Source organism: Ipomoea nil, unplaced genomic scaffold (genome assembly GCF_001879475.1).
Source record: "Ipomoea nil cultivar Tokyo-kokei standard unplaced genomic scaffold, Asagao_1.1 scaffold0666, whole genome shotgun sequence".
NCBI classification, from domain to species: Eukaryota; Viridiplantae; Streptophyta; class Magnoliopsida; order Solanales; family Convolvulaceae; genus Ipomoea; species Ipomoea nil.
Window position 1 is genome coordinate 1,091,256 of NW_017617094.1, and position 17,065 is coordinate 1,108,320.

The 17,065-nt window shown below is 35.5% G+C and overlaps 1 protein-coding gene across 2 annotated transcripts; it reads left to right on the forward strand.

Moving 5' to 3' along the window:
- Positions 1-7,047: 7,047 nt before the first annotated feature.
- LOC109174809 (SNF2 domain-containing protein CLASSY 3-like) lies at positions 7,048-11,831 on the forward strand. Of its 2 annotated transcripts, none has more exons than XM_019324048.1 (5): positions 7,048-7,479; positions 7,687-8,616; positions 8,793-8,948; positions 9,080-10,959; positions 11,483-11,831. In XM_019324048.1, the coding sequence occupies exons 1-4, from the start codon at positions 7,102-7,104 to the stop codon at positions 10,913-10,915; spliced, it is 3,300 nt and encodes a 1,099-aa protein (XP_019179593.1). In that variant the 5' UTR covers positions 7,048-7,101; the 3' UTR covers positions 10,916-10,959; positions 11,483-11,831. The 2 variants fall into 2 exon arrangements, with proteins under 2 accessions (XP_019179593.1, XP_019179594.1); XM_019324049.1 differs by having other exon boundaries at positions 7,048-7,426; positions 7,643-8,616.
- Positions 11,832-17,065: the final 5,234 nt, after the last annotated feature.

A 17,065-nucleotide genomic window follows, 5' to 3' on the forward strand; every position in this document is an offset into this window, starting at 1 on the left:
TCATTTTCATCCCAAATTAAAAATGTTTGAAAAGATGAGCTCTTGAACTCCTCTATATAAGAGGTACAAACATAATTGTTTGCATACCGATGTGGTGAGTATTGAAAAATTAAAATGTTATTATTTAAAAAACCTTAGCATTGTCTTCTTATTTTAGTTTTATTTATTTATTATTTATTATTTATTATTTATTAGTGGGGTTAGGAAAGATTAACCCAAAATGTATGTGTTGTTTTAGCTTTTAGCAGTTTGGAGCAAATTACTTAGTTATTAAATAATATTTTTAGTGTTTTGACTAAAGATAAATTGTTAAAATGGCGAATTTGTCAATAATCAAATAATAATAATAATAATAATAATAATAATAATAATAATAATAATAATAATAATAATAATAATAATAATAATTCAAACAAAACGATATACAAATAAAATTAATTTTTTTTTTAAAAAAAGAAGAAGACAAAAGGGAGTCACGGGCTCCCTTTGTAAATGATGTGGGATCATTTTGATCTCACATTGAAAATGTTTGGAAAGAGGAGTCTTACAAACATAATTGCTTGCCCATCAATGTTGGCAAGTAACTTGGAGGGTGTGGTTGAGTGTAAAGGACTCATCCATCCTTAACCAAAGGTCAAGCGTTCGATCCTTGGATTTGGGAATGGAGCACCCTTAAATCTCTAAGTCAGCTGTCCTACCCAAAAGAGGTTTGCTTATAATTTAGCGAGGGGATTAGTCACTGTGTCCGACGGCGAAAACTCCGGGTTTACCCGAAAAATTAAAAATGGAAAGGAAATATTTCAATAATAATATTTTACATTATCAAATAGTAAAGACATATTTTAAAAAATAGTAAAGATAAATTAAAAATAGAACGAAAAAATATTTCATTAATAATATTCTACATCATCAAATTAAAATGGGACGAAATTTGGTAAAAATATAACTGCATCTATATTCTAATTGACTAATTGATTGAAAATAAAAAAGAATAATTGACTGAAAATGAATCTAATATAACTAATTGATTAAAAATATAAAAGGAAATGAATATTAATAATTGACTGCAAATAAAAAATGATATATAATTGACTAAAAAAATGGTCAGAATATTACATTTTAATTAAAAATGGAATGGAATTAAAAATTTGAGGAAAATATTCCAATAATAATATTCTACATTATCAATAGTAAATGCATATTTTAAACAATAGTAAAGGTAAATAAAAAATGGAATGGAAATATTTCAATAATAATATCTACACCATCAATTAAAAATGGAACCAAAGTTATGTAAAAATATAACTGCATTTGATATTCTAATTGACTAATTGACTGAAAATAAAAAAGAATAATTGGCTGAAAATGAATCTGATATTACGAATTGACTGAAAATATAAAAGGATAACTAATTGAGTGATATTCTACCATTATATATTTTCACCCAAGTAACCCGTCCTGATGGAGAAGATGTTAGCTCTAGACGAAGATGAACAAGATTGTGTTGTCACTACCAATGTTGTCAGGTTTCAATAATGTGTAAATATAATCGGTGATATTAATTTTTTTTTTTCTAAAATGAAAAAATTGCTATATATCTAGACAAAAAAATATAGCTTCCATACAAATGAATAAGGATATCAATTCATTTCTATAACTGAGTTGTTAGAGAATGAGCACATTTGCCTAATGTATGAAAATACTAAACAATGATAAATAAAATCTTCAAAATTATAGGACCGCATGCGTACATCTAGACATTAGCTATTAATTTGAGCAATTATTTGCACAAATTCAAGCAATGATAACATCAAAATATATAAACGATTCAAATCATATCTTTAATTGCACTATATAATATTCGATGTTCTAATTTAAATAATTATATATCGATTCATATATTCTTAATGTATTACAACAAATTCATTCCGTGCATCGCACGGGTGCAAATACTAGTAATATAAAATAAATATATACTTATATAATCAAATATGCTTACACGTGTGTCATGTGTGTATGTTTATATTTATATTTATTTATTAATATTTATGTATTCATATACATTCATTTATGTATAATAATTATACACTCATTTATAAATTCTATACATATAAAAATATAAATATTCCTTCAAAAAAAATATAAATATACACTATATAAATTACCATTGTAATCCCTCCGTCTCATTTTACCTGTCTTACTTTCCTTTTTAATGTGTCCTAAAATAGTGTCATCTTTCTAAAATTGAACATAACTATCACTCTATATTTTCCAATTTACCTTTTTGACTTTTCAAATTTCTAGAGATAAGTACAGTTGTACTTTGTACAAATAACACATGCTTTTGAAGAGCAAAATTGAAAAGCTAGTGACATTTGTTATGTTGTATTAAAAACTGTGCAAAAAACAAATGAGACAATCAATTAGGGGCGAAGAGAATATAAAATTGGATAATGTTAAAACTGTAAGTACTTCCTACCCACATCCGTCTCTCTTTCCATAAAATGGAAAATTTTGTCTTATTATTTTTCCTTTAAGGGTGTGTTTGGAAGCCCAGAAAATAATTTTTGGAAGTCATTTTCCAAGCTTCTCGTGTTTGGCAACGTTGGAAAAATTAGAGTCAATAAAAAATAAGGATGAGTCAAAGGAAAATGACATGATTTTTCCGGAAAACAACTTCCCCTTTTTTTGGGAAGTCATTTTCCAGAGCAACTCCTTCTCCCTAACACCGTCTTCCAGAACCAACATGCTAGCCATCCCCTTCACCGTTCGCCATCGTCGCCATTCGTCATCGCCGTTCTCCGTTCGCTGTCGTCGCCGTTCGCCATCGCCGTTCTCCGTTCGCTGTCGTCGCCGTTCGCCATCGCCGTTCTCCGTTCGCTGTCGTCGTCGTTCGCCATCGCCGTTCTCCAATCGCCGCTGTCGCCAAGCCCAGTCGCCGACGTGAGGGCAGCATAACCTGCTCGACGCAGATCTCGATGAAGCGTCACATCTGTTCAACCGTTTATGGAGGCTCTGGTGGAGGATCGCCCACCTCCATGGATGTCTCAACAAGGTGGAAACGCCCACCTATTCAGATGCCGATGCCGGAAAATGAGTGAAAATAATTAGAGAAGAAAGTCGCATCTTTCGCCAGAGAGAATGAAGTGGGTGCGTGGGCCGGAAAATGAGTGAAAATAACCAGAGAGAATGAAGTGGGTGCGTGGGCCGGAAAATGAGTGAAAATAATTAGAGAAGAAAGTCGCATCTTTCGCCAGAGAGAATGAAGTGGGTGCGTGGGCCGGAAAATGAGTGAAAATAACCAGAGAGAATGAAGTGGGTGCAGGTCTAGAAAATTAATAATAATAATAATAATAATAATAATAATAATAATAATAATAAATATGGTATATTTAAAATTTAAAATAATTCTGCTCGTTTTCCGGAAAATGAACCAAACACACTAAGACAGTTTTCTAGAATGTAATCAAACACCGAAAAATGACATGTTTTTCAGAAAATGACTCATTTTTCAGAAAATATTTTCCAAAAGTCATTTTCCTGCTTTCCAAACGGACCCTAAAGTAGGCAGACTCTGATGAAAATTGCCACAAACGCTATGAAGGAATCAAGTGTACCTGATTTTCTTGCTGCGCTAGGTCATAGTCGCTTTTTGTGTTTTAAGTTATTATTATGAATTATGAATACTTTTTATCAATAATTCTCCTCAAGTAGTTAATATGATATATTAATTTGAAAGATGGTATTTTAGTCATTTACTCCTCTTTTCTTTATTCTTTAAAATACTTTCATGATTTTACCTATTATAATTTTTCAAATGAATTTTGACCGAAGTGGCCAAAATTGGTAAAAATTGAATAGTTAATATACAAAATTGATAGTTTTAAAAATCGTGAATTGAAATTAACAAGACCTCAATAGTTATAGGACTAAAAGTGAGATTAATTCATCAAAATAATATGAACCGTTCATTTCAACAAACAATTACACCAACACTTTTTAGTTCCCGTTAGGGCCTAACAGTATTGGCCCGATTTGTAGATGTAGATAATATAATTACATAAATTATATTACATATCAATTTTTTTAAAAGATAATTGCAGACAAACGAATTATATATTATTCAATTACTTGAGTCATACTTTTACACTAATCTTATAATCAAATAAATGTACACTTTCAAATATTAGAATTGTTTATAATTTCATCTTTAATTTTATTATCTAAATATCCAAATATATACTAAAATTTTTTTTATCTATGCATCGCACGGGTAATTTAGCAATTATTTGCTCGAATTCAAGCAAGGATAATACCAGAAAACATAATCGAACAAACCAATTTCATCAATTGCACTATATAATATTCGTTGATATAATTTATATAATTGTATATCGATCCAAATATTTTAAAATTATTATAACAAATCAATTCCGTGCAACGCACGTGTGAAAATACTAATGATAAATTTAGGGTCCGTTTGGAAAGTAGGAAAATGACTTCTGGAAAATGTTTTCTGAAAAATGACTCATTTTCCGGAAAACATTTTTCTTTCCAGTGTTTGGCTGCACAATAGAAAACTGTCTTTATGTGTTTGGTTCATTTTTTGAAAAATGAGTAGAAAAATGAACAAAATTGTATACTTCACCATTTTAATTGTTATAATGCCAATGCCAACATAAATTTAGCTTGTCCTATAATCTTCATCTATTTAAAAACCCAAACAATAATTTTTTAAAAAAAATTTTTAAAAAAAGTTTGATTTCCGGCAAGAAATCAATCGCCGGAAACCATATTGGTTTCCCACCAAACCAATTTGGGTTTCCTTGAAACAAATCTGGTTTCTTTCTTGAAAAACTAGAGATTCTGGTTTTTCAAGTCGGAAAATCAAACTGGTTTCTTTCGTGGAAAACTAGAGATTCTGGTTTTCCAAGTCGGAAAACCAAACTGGTTTCCGACTTGGAAAATCAGATCTGTGGGTTTTCAAGTCGGAAATCAATACGTTTCCGGTGGTCGAGAAGGAAGCGGCGCGACGAAGTTTTCCGGTGGTCGAGAAGGAAGTGGCGCGATGAAGGCCTCTATGGTCGTGCGAAGAAGAAGGACACGACGCCTTGTGGTTGTGCGAAGAAGGAGGAGGAACGCGGAAAATGACTTCCAACCCCCCCCCCCCCCCCCCCCCCCCCCCCCTTCCAAATAAAAAAAGGGGAAGTCATTTTTTGAAAAAAGTATATCAATTTTCCATTGACTAAACTTCATTTTTCTCCCTACCAAACACTAGAAACCCGAAAAATGATTTCCAGAAATCATTTTTCGAGTTTCCAAACACACTAGTAACAAATTAAATAAATAAGTTGGTTGCGCACAACATAAAATTTAAAAATTTTAATAACAAAATTAATAAATAAAAATATTCTAAAAATAAAATAAAATAATAAGATGGTCGTTGCTATTGCAGCGACCATTATTAGAAAAGAAAAAGTTAAATAAAACAAAGAATGACATTCGAGTGGTTATCAACTGGTGGTAAATCTAAAGTGCTCCAGCTAAACTAGGGTGAAGCGTGTGCTACAAAAACGTGTTATTTTCTTTTTTCCTTTATTCTTCTTCTTCTTCTTTTGCCAAAAAACCATTTATTATATGATAATTTTTTTTTTTTTGTGCGCTATGAAAAAAAAAAAAACAATAACAACCCTTGTTGACCTTGCTCTCAGTAAATTTATAAATATTCCACCACTCTTATAAGACATTATACTCAACGCTATGCAATCAGGACATGAAAATCTTAAAGATGTGTCTTTTTATGTAAAACTCAAGCTTCAATCCAACGTTGTGGTTTGATTGGTTTCTATTGTTTATCAAGGTCCTAAAACACGTTGGAACTTCACCCCTTCCACCTTGCTACGGTTAGTCTCGAGAAGTTCAAAGATAAAACCTATTTTTCCACTTATGAAGTGTTGGACTTAAACTCAACTAGTAGCGTCAACAATCATGACGGGTCTGGTAAGAATTACATTAATACGAAATTCAAGAAAAATGAATAAATATAAAAAAAAATATAAATATTTTTCTTTAAATGTTAATTTCTTTGTAGAAAATAAATTTTTGAATTTTAAAAAATTAGAAAAATGATTTTGAAATTTTTGAGAGAAAAAAAAAAAACTTATGAAACACAAAAATATTTAATTGGGTGAGGACTGAGCTGACGTTTTGCTACTTTCTCGTTTCCCTAAATCTTCTCCAATTCCCTCTCTCCACGTCTCTACGTATTTCCTTCCTTTTCACCCACCTACTGCGCACGCTATTTCAAGAACAACACAAGATCACTCCTTCTATGTTACTCCGCTGTCATCATCATCATCACTATTCACTCACGGTAAGTTTTACTCCTACTTCATGCCTTCATTCCCTGTATACTCAATGCATGTTCTTGTTTTTTTTTTTTTTTTTTGCTTAGATTTTTCTGTGTATGTGTTGAGATGATTTTATGGTGAATCTGATTCATATATATATATATATATATATATATATATATATATATATATATATATATATATATATATATAGATAACGAGTGAAACCTTAGCTATCCGAGAGTGTGCATGCCTTGTGCAATAAGCCCAGCCAGTTGGGAGTAGAATTTGTAGCCACTATTTAAGGGTGTCTTCATAGTTGATCGGTTCAAACCAAGAAAGCTAATAAGTCTCCCAAACTAGAGGCAAAGTTGAAATTTTGTGGTTATCAAAGTCAACAGGTTGAACAAATACCCAAATCTGTTTTTTTTTTTTTGTGGGTTGAGTTGGGTGTTTTTTTGTGTAAAGCACGAGGTGTTTCGGGTTTTTCTTTGTGGTCCGGGCCGAACCACCCGACTAATCCCCTCCCTCGCTCCAGAGATACTGGAGCTGGTCTAGGAAGAATCGTTACTTGTGGGAATTGAACTTGGGTTATCCCGAAATTCCTCCCACAAAGAGGGCTGAATCGAATCCGGGTTATCCCGAAATTTCTTCCCACAAAGAGAGTTTATTTGCCACTTGAGCTACTCATTGGGTTTCTGATTTGGGTGTTTTGTTTTGCTTCTTCTTTTACCTATGCAGGTGAAGAGGAATGGATGGTAGTAGGAGGATTTATACCAGGAACCAGTGGGATAAAAGATGGAATGAGGAAAAGAAGAGAAAATTAAGTCAAAGTTGCAAGAATGAGTCATCTGGATTTACTGGTAATGGAAGCAGTGAGCATGGTTCCACAAGTAGAATGGTGGGGAAAATTGTTGGGGAAAAAGCTGGGGGGAGTGGCAGTTCTGGTAATGGTGATAATTTCTCATTCATGGAGGGATTAAATAGGAACAAGAAAAAGAGGAGGATTGAATCAGAAAATGTGGTAAAGGAGGTGGAGAAGAACAAGAAGGTTAAGGTGAAAGAAAAAATTGTGATTGATGCCCATAATGTTAGTTCAGAAGACAAAGATGAAGATGAGGATGATAATGTTGGTTCAGAAGCCAAAGATGAAGATGAGGTTGATAATGTTAGTTCAGAAGACGAAGATGAAGATGAGGATGATCATGTTAGTTCAGAAGAAGAAGAAGATGAGGATGATAATGTTAGTTCAGAAGACAAAGATGAAACTGTTGGGGAAGAAGAAATTGTATCTGAAGCTAATAATGTTAGTTCAGAAGGCGAAGATGAAGATGAGGATGCTGCTGGGGATGAAGAATTTGCCCTTCAATCAATACTTTCAGAGAAGACTGACAACCGGGCGGAGGAGAGCAGCAAAAAGGTGGAGGCAAAGGCAGTTTTGGCAGATAATTTCAGTACTGATAGCGGTGAATCTCGTGGAAGTCCATTGAACGAGAAAAATTCTGACTATGATGATGACTATTTTGAATTCTTGGAGGAATATTTGGCTGTTCCACCATCCGGTAAAGAAAAGTCAAAACATGGGGTAGAGATGAACAATGAGGCTGTGGATGATATAAAATGCGGGAGTGATGCAAGTGAATCTTTTGCTCTTTCGTCAGATAGTACCGAGAATTTGGAAAAATGGGCAGAGAAGAAGAAGATGAATGAGAAGGGAAAGAGAAAGGCAAAATTGGAGATCATAGATGACGATGTTAGTCCAAAGGTTGAAGGTTTGGATAATGTTAATATAAAGGATGGTCCTGCATATCGGCTTAGGTCCCGTTCAGTCTCCAAATATGAAATGAAGGAAAAGGATCCCGCAAATGTTACAAACCCACTCCCTCCTCCTAAGGAGGATTGGGGATCCGAGACTTCATCTGATGACAAAAAAGATGATTGTTGTGTGCGAATTCATGTTAATAAAGACAAAAAGAACGTAGAGCGCCCAAGCAAAAGGAGGAAGGGAAAACATGGATTGGGAGAACTTAACTTTAAGAAAATACTTCTCAACTCTATATTGAAGGATGTGGATATCACCAAGAACAATCTGCAATTTTGCAACGAGAATATTCCCGGGCAGTTGCCTCTAAAGTTCCGGTTTGAGGATGAAGTTCCTACTCCGCCTGAGAAAATGGAATGGGAGATCGAAATTGACAGCCTCTTTGTGGATCTTCAAACAGGTCTACAGGAAGACAAGGATAGCTTAACAACCACTCAACCTTCGGTAGGTTCATATTATGATGCTTTAGCTTTTAAACTGATTTCACTTATCCCCCCCAATGTTTAGATTTCTAGTTTTCCATGCAAACTTTTTGTGGTTCGTGAATTTATCAGAGCTCCCACAATAACATGCTTCATACAAGCTAAAATCGTTCATGCATTATGTTCTTTATTGTTTAGGTGAATGAAGACAACATATCTGCAGAAAAACACGATGATTCAGCAGTCTGCTGCGAAAAGGGGAACCATTTTATTATTTTAGATGAACAGATCGGGCTAATCTGCAAGTATTGTTCCTTTGTGAGTCTGGAGATGAAGTACATCTTACCCGAATTTGTAAGTGCCCTCTTTTGCATCAGTATTTGTTAGAATTGTATGTATACATTGCTGGTCTGTTTTACTGAGTGTGTCGATATGGTCATATGGTTGATATAAAATCATGCAAAAATTATTGCTACTATTTGCAGGCTAAAAAAACCGGGAGGAGACAAGGGATGAGATTTTATGACGATTTGGATTGTCCCTTAAATGGCGATAACCTCCCATTGGATGGCGCTTCTGGAAATCATTGTAATTCAATACATGGCGGAACGACAGTATGGGACATTCTTCCTCCGGGGACTAAAGGAACAATGTATCCTCATCAACGCGAGGGGTTTGAGTTCTTATGGAGAAACATTGGCGGGGATATTCACATCGAGAATCTGAAAAAGCTGCAGTCTGATTGTGGGAAGGGATGCATAATCTCGCACGCGCCTGGTACTGGGAAAACCCGCCTCACGATAGTGTTTCTCCAGTCGTTCATGAAGCTCTTCCCCGATAGCCATCCAGTAATCATAGCCCCTCGAAGCATGCTTCTTACCTGGGAAGCTGAATTCCGAAAATGGGATGTGGATATTCCCTTCCACAACGTGAACAATCCAGCGTTGTCGGGTAGGGAAAACAGTATCTCGCATAATTTTCTGAATGAATTCAAAAACACAGAATCAAAGCGACTGCTGAAGGTGTATTCGTGGGCAGAAGGTTCGGGTATTCTGGGAATCACCTATCGCCTGTTCGAGCAGTGTGTCAGAGTGAAAGAAAATAAAGAAGATGACAAGTTGAGAAAAATTCTTCTTCAAGTTCCAGGTCTAGTAGTGCTTGATGAAGGGCACACTCCGAGAAACGATGAAAGTCTTATTTGGAAGGCCTTGTCAAAACTAGAAACGCCACGGAGAATTATCCTATCCGGAACGCCCTTCCAAAACAACTTTGATGAGCTATATAATACCCTCTGCCTTGTTTCTCCAAAATTTTCCGATTTTTCTTCTGGGAGTCCGCTAAAACATATGCGGAGAACGAAGGCAGCAAAGAAGAAATGGGATCGTCTTACTAGTTCTATTGGAAAGAACAAGAACGATGCCATAAAGGAACTCAAGAGAATCATTGCCCCGCTAGTCCATGTACACAACGGCTCTGTACTGCAAGAGCGTCTTCCTGGCGTAAGGAGCACTTTGGTCTACCTAAAGCCCACGAGTTGGCAAAAGAAGTTGTTCAGTGCAATACCACAGAAAAAACTCTTTGAGGAAGATCATGTCATGACTCGGATATCTGTTCACCCTTCACTGGCGAAAGATATTCCAGAATTTTCCGAATACAGGAGCGAGATGAAAAAACTCGAATTGAATCCCGATGCAGGAGTGAAGACCGAGTTCCTCTTTGCACTGATATGCTTAAGTGTGTCACATGGCGAAAAAGTTATAGTCTTTAGTCAGTATATTGCCCCGATGGAGCTTATTAAGAAGCAGCTAAAATCTGTGTTTGATTGGGTTGAAGGCCGGGAAGTGTTGCATATGGATGGTGAAATCGATGTGCATCATCGCCAAGCGTCTATTAATACGCTTAACGATCCCAAGAGTGAAGTGAAGGTGCTTCTCGCATCAACCAGGGCCTGTTGTGAAGGCATAAACCTGGTTGGGGCTTCGAGAGTTGTTTTGCTCGACGTCGTTTGGAATCCCTCGGTTAAGAGGCAAGCGATTAGTCGGGCATATAGGCTCGGTCAAAAGAAGATTGTGCATGTATATCACTTGATTTCTTCAACCATGGAGGCTAGGAAATTTGCTTGCCAGAGGAAAAAGGACTTCATATCTGAGTTGGTCTTTTCTACCTCGGATGGGCTTCCTTGCGAGAAAGGCCTCCCGGTTTCTGAAGACAAAATATTGGAAGCCATGGTTCAGCATCCTAAGCACCGCCATATATTTGATCGCCTATATCATGATCCGAAAGTGTCAGATTTAATCGACACATTTAACTTTGTGGAATGATTTAAGTGATGGCTCTCTGCAACCCAAACCAATAGTCTTAAAAGGTACGGGATTTCAATCTCTTTCAGCTTTTCTAGAATTTGAACAGATCTGAAAATGAAAATTTGCCCAATGCTTTGCTTGATTCATTTATACTTTTGCAGCAAATAAGGTGTTGATATATACATGCTAGTGAATGCTTTGATCTGAACAAACAGAATCTGAAAACCAATACTTTTCCACTATGATGTTTGTTTTTGGGGTGACTGAGGGAAACCCGCAACCACTACCCGAGAGTGTGCACGGGGTAAACCTCGCCTTATAGCCATAATCAACAACAGATCATAAGAAAGTAAACCAGTTTAGGTTGTACATAGCTGACCAGTTCAGACCATGAAGGCCAATAGGCCGTTCTTTCTTGGAGTCAAATTTGTAACCTTGTGATTACTAAGTCAACAACCTGACCAATTTGGCTGAGGTTGACTATGATGTTTGCAAACACAAAATGTTGTTTCATGACACGCTTACATCAAGATCCATCTGCATCCTCTTGTTTCTTAATCCTACCTTGTTCTTTCTTCATTTCAGGAATCATTTGTATATACATTACGTAGTGTGATCAGATCTGTTTTGGGATATAATGATCTGATGAACTCAAAGTCTGTTTTGGATGCCTCGTTAACTAGCAGTTAACAGCGCTGCTCATTGCAATCTCGCCTTCAAGAATCGAGCATTGGAGTGATTTTTGTGGTAATCCATTATGTCTGTATGCCTTCACAAAATGTTTTGTGTGGTTTTTTGGGACATTTTCCAGGCATGTAGGAGTCTTTGCTAACTTGCTGAATGTTTTTTTTTGGCTGTAAATCTGTTTGTATGCTGTAGCTGCCTTTAGCCAATAGCCACACCATCTGCTATTTTGGAAACTTTTTATCTTAAATCCATGTTAATTAGTTGATCCTTAACTCCTTTTACTTTTTGAACTTTTTTTCTTATTTATTTATTTATTTATTTATTTATTTTCTAAGTCATCTAATTAGAGACTCTCAATATCTCTTATCGAGGAGCTTAGTTTATACCCCGTGCATAATTTATCGAGAATTTTATTGCACTTAAAATTAACAATTGTAGAAGTTTGAGTAAGCATGAACATGTGTTCATCGCTTTGTTCTGCTCGTTGTGGGCATTTATCACCTAAACTTTTGCGAAGGTGATCATATGATGGAGATATTGAAAATGACCCGATAATGGAGACCTGGAGTCCAAGAACTTGCGACCCGAGGGCTAGCAGAGCGGGATGTTCAGAGGAGGATGCATGGGGTCTAGGTAGAGATCAAGGCCCCCAAGGTTGGCCTTCAACAGCCGGCCCCGGTCAGCTAGTCATTCTTGTCCCAGAACCCATCTCCTAGTCCAGAATGATGAGTCTTGACTTAGTCACACAACTTATCACGTCGAATCACCGATCTTGACTTGATCTCATGACCCGCCATAATTTTAAGAAGTTTTTGTGACTTTTCCTTATATAAATGGCCACCTAAACAAACCAAGTCGCATTTTGTTTAGAATACATGTAATACTCTAGCATTAATCTATGAAATATTACTAAAATAATTTCCCTTTACTAATTTACCCTCATAATTTATGCGGACTTAATTGATTACTACATAATCGCGGCGCCAATTAATTCCATCAACATAATTCTCATTTGCTTCAATCAAAAGTTTTGGCTTCACCCATTCATCATTTCATGCGCTTCAAGCAGTCCACCACTCTCTTGGTCTGTTTCAATCATAATCATCCTAAAACCTGTGTCAGCTGCAATCCTCAAGCCATGCAGTCATGCACAATGCCCCAATCCAAATAAACTTTAAATAATAGGAATAAGGGTCAAATAGATTATCGAACTACACACAATAATGCAATTAGACCATTGAACTAAAAAAAACTACAATTAAGTCCTTAAACTAACCTATTTCAAGCAATTTGTCCAATTTACAGGTTTTCCCCCTTTCTAACAGCTCACCCAATTTAAAATATATTTAAAAATTAATTAAAATAAACTATTTTTTTTTTAATAAAAAAACCTCGTCTCCGGCCGGAGACGAAGAGTTACGTCTCCATGGCTGGATACGAAGAGACTCTTCGTCTCAATTTGATGGGATGAGATTTGCAAAGGGCTTCAATTTAAGACATAAATAGCAAGGGATGAAGTTGCAAGTCCAAATAGGATGAGATTTCAATTGACAAATCAAGAAAGGAAGAGATTTCTCTTCGTCTCCGGCCGGAGACCGAGATTTTATTTTATTTTTTAAATAAATAATAAATAATTTTAATTTATTTTAATTAATTTTTAAATATATTTTAAATTGGATGAACTATTAGAAAGGGGGAAAACCTGTAAATGGGACAAATTGCTTGAAATAGGTTAGTTTAAAGACTCAATTGTAATTTTTTTTTTTGGGTTCAATGATCTATTTGGTCCTTATTCCTAAATAATATTTAGGGCATACAATTTATAACATTATAACAAGAAGTTGATTTAAAAAAAAAAAAAAAACAGTTTAACCAACAAATACTCCGTAGTAAAGAGTTAATTTCACTTTTGGTCCTATGACTATTAGAGTGTTGTCAATTTGAGTCCACAACTTTCAAAACTAACAATTTAGTACCCTAACTATTCAATTTTTATCAATTTTAGTCAGTTTGATGAAATTGTCGGCCAATTATTGCTGGAATCTTTTAATTCAGTGTTTAAATGGAAGCTAATTTGTGAACCATTGTTTCAATTAATACAGAGACAAGTGGGATGTGGATAAAATTTTGTCACAATTGGCCGACAATTGGCTGATAATTTGACCGTAATGACTAAAATTGATAAAATTTGAATAGTTAGGGTACTAAATTGTTAGTTTTGGAAGTTGTGAATTCAAATTGACAATACCTCTATAATCATATCACCAAAATTGAAATTAACTCCCGTAGTAAACTAGATAAAATGATACTCAATGATACTTTTTTCTTACTTTTTTTTTAAAAAAAAAATAAATAAATAAACAAATCTTTTTCTTTCATCCAAATCTATATAAGAAAATGATAAGTGTGTTATCCTGAACCCCATTACATTTCTTGATTTTATTTTTTGAATATATTTCATGAAGATATATGTAATATTACTTTCACTATTTTTTTTTTTTTTTTTTGAGTTTGATTGCATTTTTCAATTAGTCAATTAGGACTACACCTAGGACATTTAGTAGTAAGAAAAGTTCAATCTTTCTTGAAAATATAAGGTAGAAAAATTATTCTTGATGTAATTTTTGACTTAGGAAAGTTTAGGTCAACAATATACATTCCATTGGCCGAATACAATATTATATATACATGTTACTCCCCACTTTGATATATTGCTGCTCGTATAGGTAGTTCAGTTAGTCACAAAGATAAAGTTTGGGAACAATGATCTGGGGTCAGGTCTTACCAGTGGTAGTGTAGGAGTAACCTCTCAAAATGAGGGGTTAGCTCCTTGTACGCAAATGTATATCCTCCCAGATACTCTGTCGGGCCGGCGTATAGGATCATTAAGGTTAGGGATTCACAAGTAGTTGTTGTTGTTGTTGTTGTTGTTGTATAACATATATTAAATTAAGTCCGAAAACAAAACATTACACAGATAGGGAAGAGGGTTATGAAACCACTCCATACAATCAGACATAGAAGTGGACTGCTTAGCTACCAAGTGAGCTACCCGGTTCGTTGATCGTTTAGAGAACGATAAAAATACATGAGAAAAATTACTCAATAGATTTTTGATATTCTTGACTACAAGATGAAAAGAAGACTCCTCAGAATTCTGCTTGAGACTTTGCACCACCGTGAGAGAGTCGGTTTCAACTTGTACCCTGTCCAGATGTAACTCTTGTTAGATATAAATAATCTAACTATACAAAATAATAGTATACGAGAAATCTGACCTTGTATAAGCGGAAGCAATAGTTGTGTTGATCTCCAGTCACAGTTGATGTTCTTGTTGTGTTGCCTCTTGAATGGTAGACCGTTAGCCATATTTGTCCCATACTTGACTCAGAACCATAGATGTCGTATTGATGTCTATTGAGCAGTATGAGTATCATATCTTTATGTGCTATATGATGAATATCCTGAATCCCATCAATCCAGGTTTATATTAGGCATAGAGTCTGGTGGAATAACAACTTCTAGTTATTCAATCCAACCAGACCACTTAATAAGCCTAGTCAACTTGCACATGACCTTTGGTCTGGCTTTGATACCAAATTGAAGCATATGATCCATCACAACTAAAAGCCTAAGCTGATATTGCACATTAATGGTTATATGCTCAAGAAGCATAATGCTAACTATATTCAATGACTTCTTTATAAGTTAACATAAGCACTACCTCTAACAGCTAAGAGCTTGGAATTGACACGTCTGTCACTCACACTCATCAAAATAGCCAAAAGATAGTCAAGTCACAGAAGCATTCCAATAACTTAGACAATAAATCAAAGGTCTAAGTCCATAAATTTGGAATCTTAATCATACACCATAACTTCCCAAAAGATAGGCTCACAAAATTGTTTTGAGCCTTACAAACCAAAATGGCCCAGGATCAATTTTGAAGAAACTAAAGACTATTAATCACTGAAAAATGTATTAAATGACAGTGCACCACAAGTTAAATGTTTTTGTTCAAATAAAGGCCGTTTGACAACCTTTATTCTATGTGATGGGGATTTGCAAGAGGATGGTGTCAGCTGGGGGAAGGACAACTCTGGTATGTTCTCTGTCAATTCAGTATATAGGATGATTACCAATTCAGAGAATTTGCCAGCTTCGCCGGGTTGGAACAACTTATGGAGACTGAAGGTTCCGAGCCGAATACACACCTTCTTATGGCTGGCAAGACACAATAGGTTGATGACAAATGAAAACAGATGTAAACGAGGTTTGGCTAGTCTCAACGCATGCGAATTCTGCTCCAATGCTGTGGAATCCACTAAGCACATTCTTAGGGAATGTCCCAATTCAACGGAAGTTTGGAATGCGATTTTTCTAGGTATGCTCCCAGAAACTCAACATCTGGGATTTAATGACTGGTTAGACTCTGGAATTAGGGGATTCTACAACAATGCCCGGAAGCACAACCGAAGTACTACCTTCGCTGTGGTTGTTTGGTGGCTTTGGAGGTGGAGGAACGAGTGTGTTTTCAACAAAAGTAGGGCTGATTTGAGATTCAAGGTACATTGTCTACAAATACAAGTGTTGGAGATTAACTCTGCCTTCGCAAAGACAAGAGGACCGAATTCATTGGATATGTCTAGATCATGGCACCAGCTTAAGTGGACAAAGCCGCTCCCTGAGTGGATCAAAATCAACTTCGATGGTAGTTCCACCCTTCAGAACAACAAAGCAGGTTGCGGCGGAGTGGCTAGGGACTGTGATGGTAGATGGATTAAAGGTTATATGTACAACACCGGAATCTGTTCACTGGATGCAACGGAAGCATGGGCCTTTCTTAAAGCCATCCTGTTGGCCAAGCACATCAGGAAAACTATCTTTGAGAATGACTCCAAAGTCATTGTGGATGCCATCAACGAGAACAAGAAGTTGTACAGTGTTGTAGACAATATTCTTCATGCCTGCAGAAAGGAGTTGAGTGGTGTTGGGCAATGGTAGCTCGTGTGGATTGCGAGAGAGCAAAATATGGTTGCTGATGTTTTAGCAATAATGGCAATTATCCCACCCCGGACCATGTGTCATTGATGATCCTGCGAACTGCCTTGTCCGTGTTCTTGAGGATGACTTTGGGGGCGTTCCATCTTGGCATCAAATGTTTAACTAGTCTGTATGTATTGGGGTGTCTCTCTTCCCTATTGATCTAAAAAAAAAAAAAAAAAAAACATATATGTTTATAAGGTCTTGTGGTCTACTGGCACCAAGTTGCTCCCCTATGTAAGAGGTTATGATTTTAAGCCTCAGTGGACTACGATCCACGATATAAATTGATGGCATCCAAACTTTTATCTTTTAGTGTGGTTTGACCATGTGCATTATAGCCGAATAATCATAATATATAAATAAAAGTACTAAAAAATCAATACTATTCATTTCATTTCATGCATTTTATTCATATTTTAACTCAAATAATTTTTA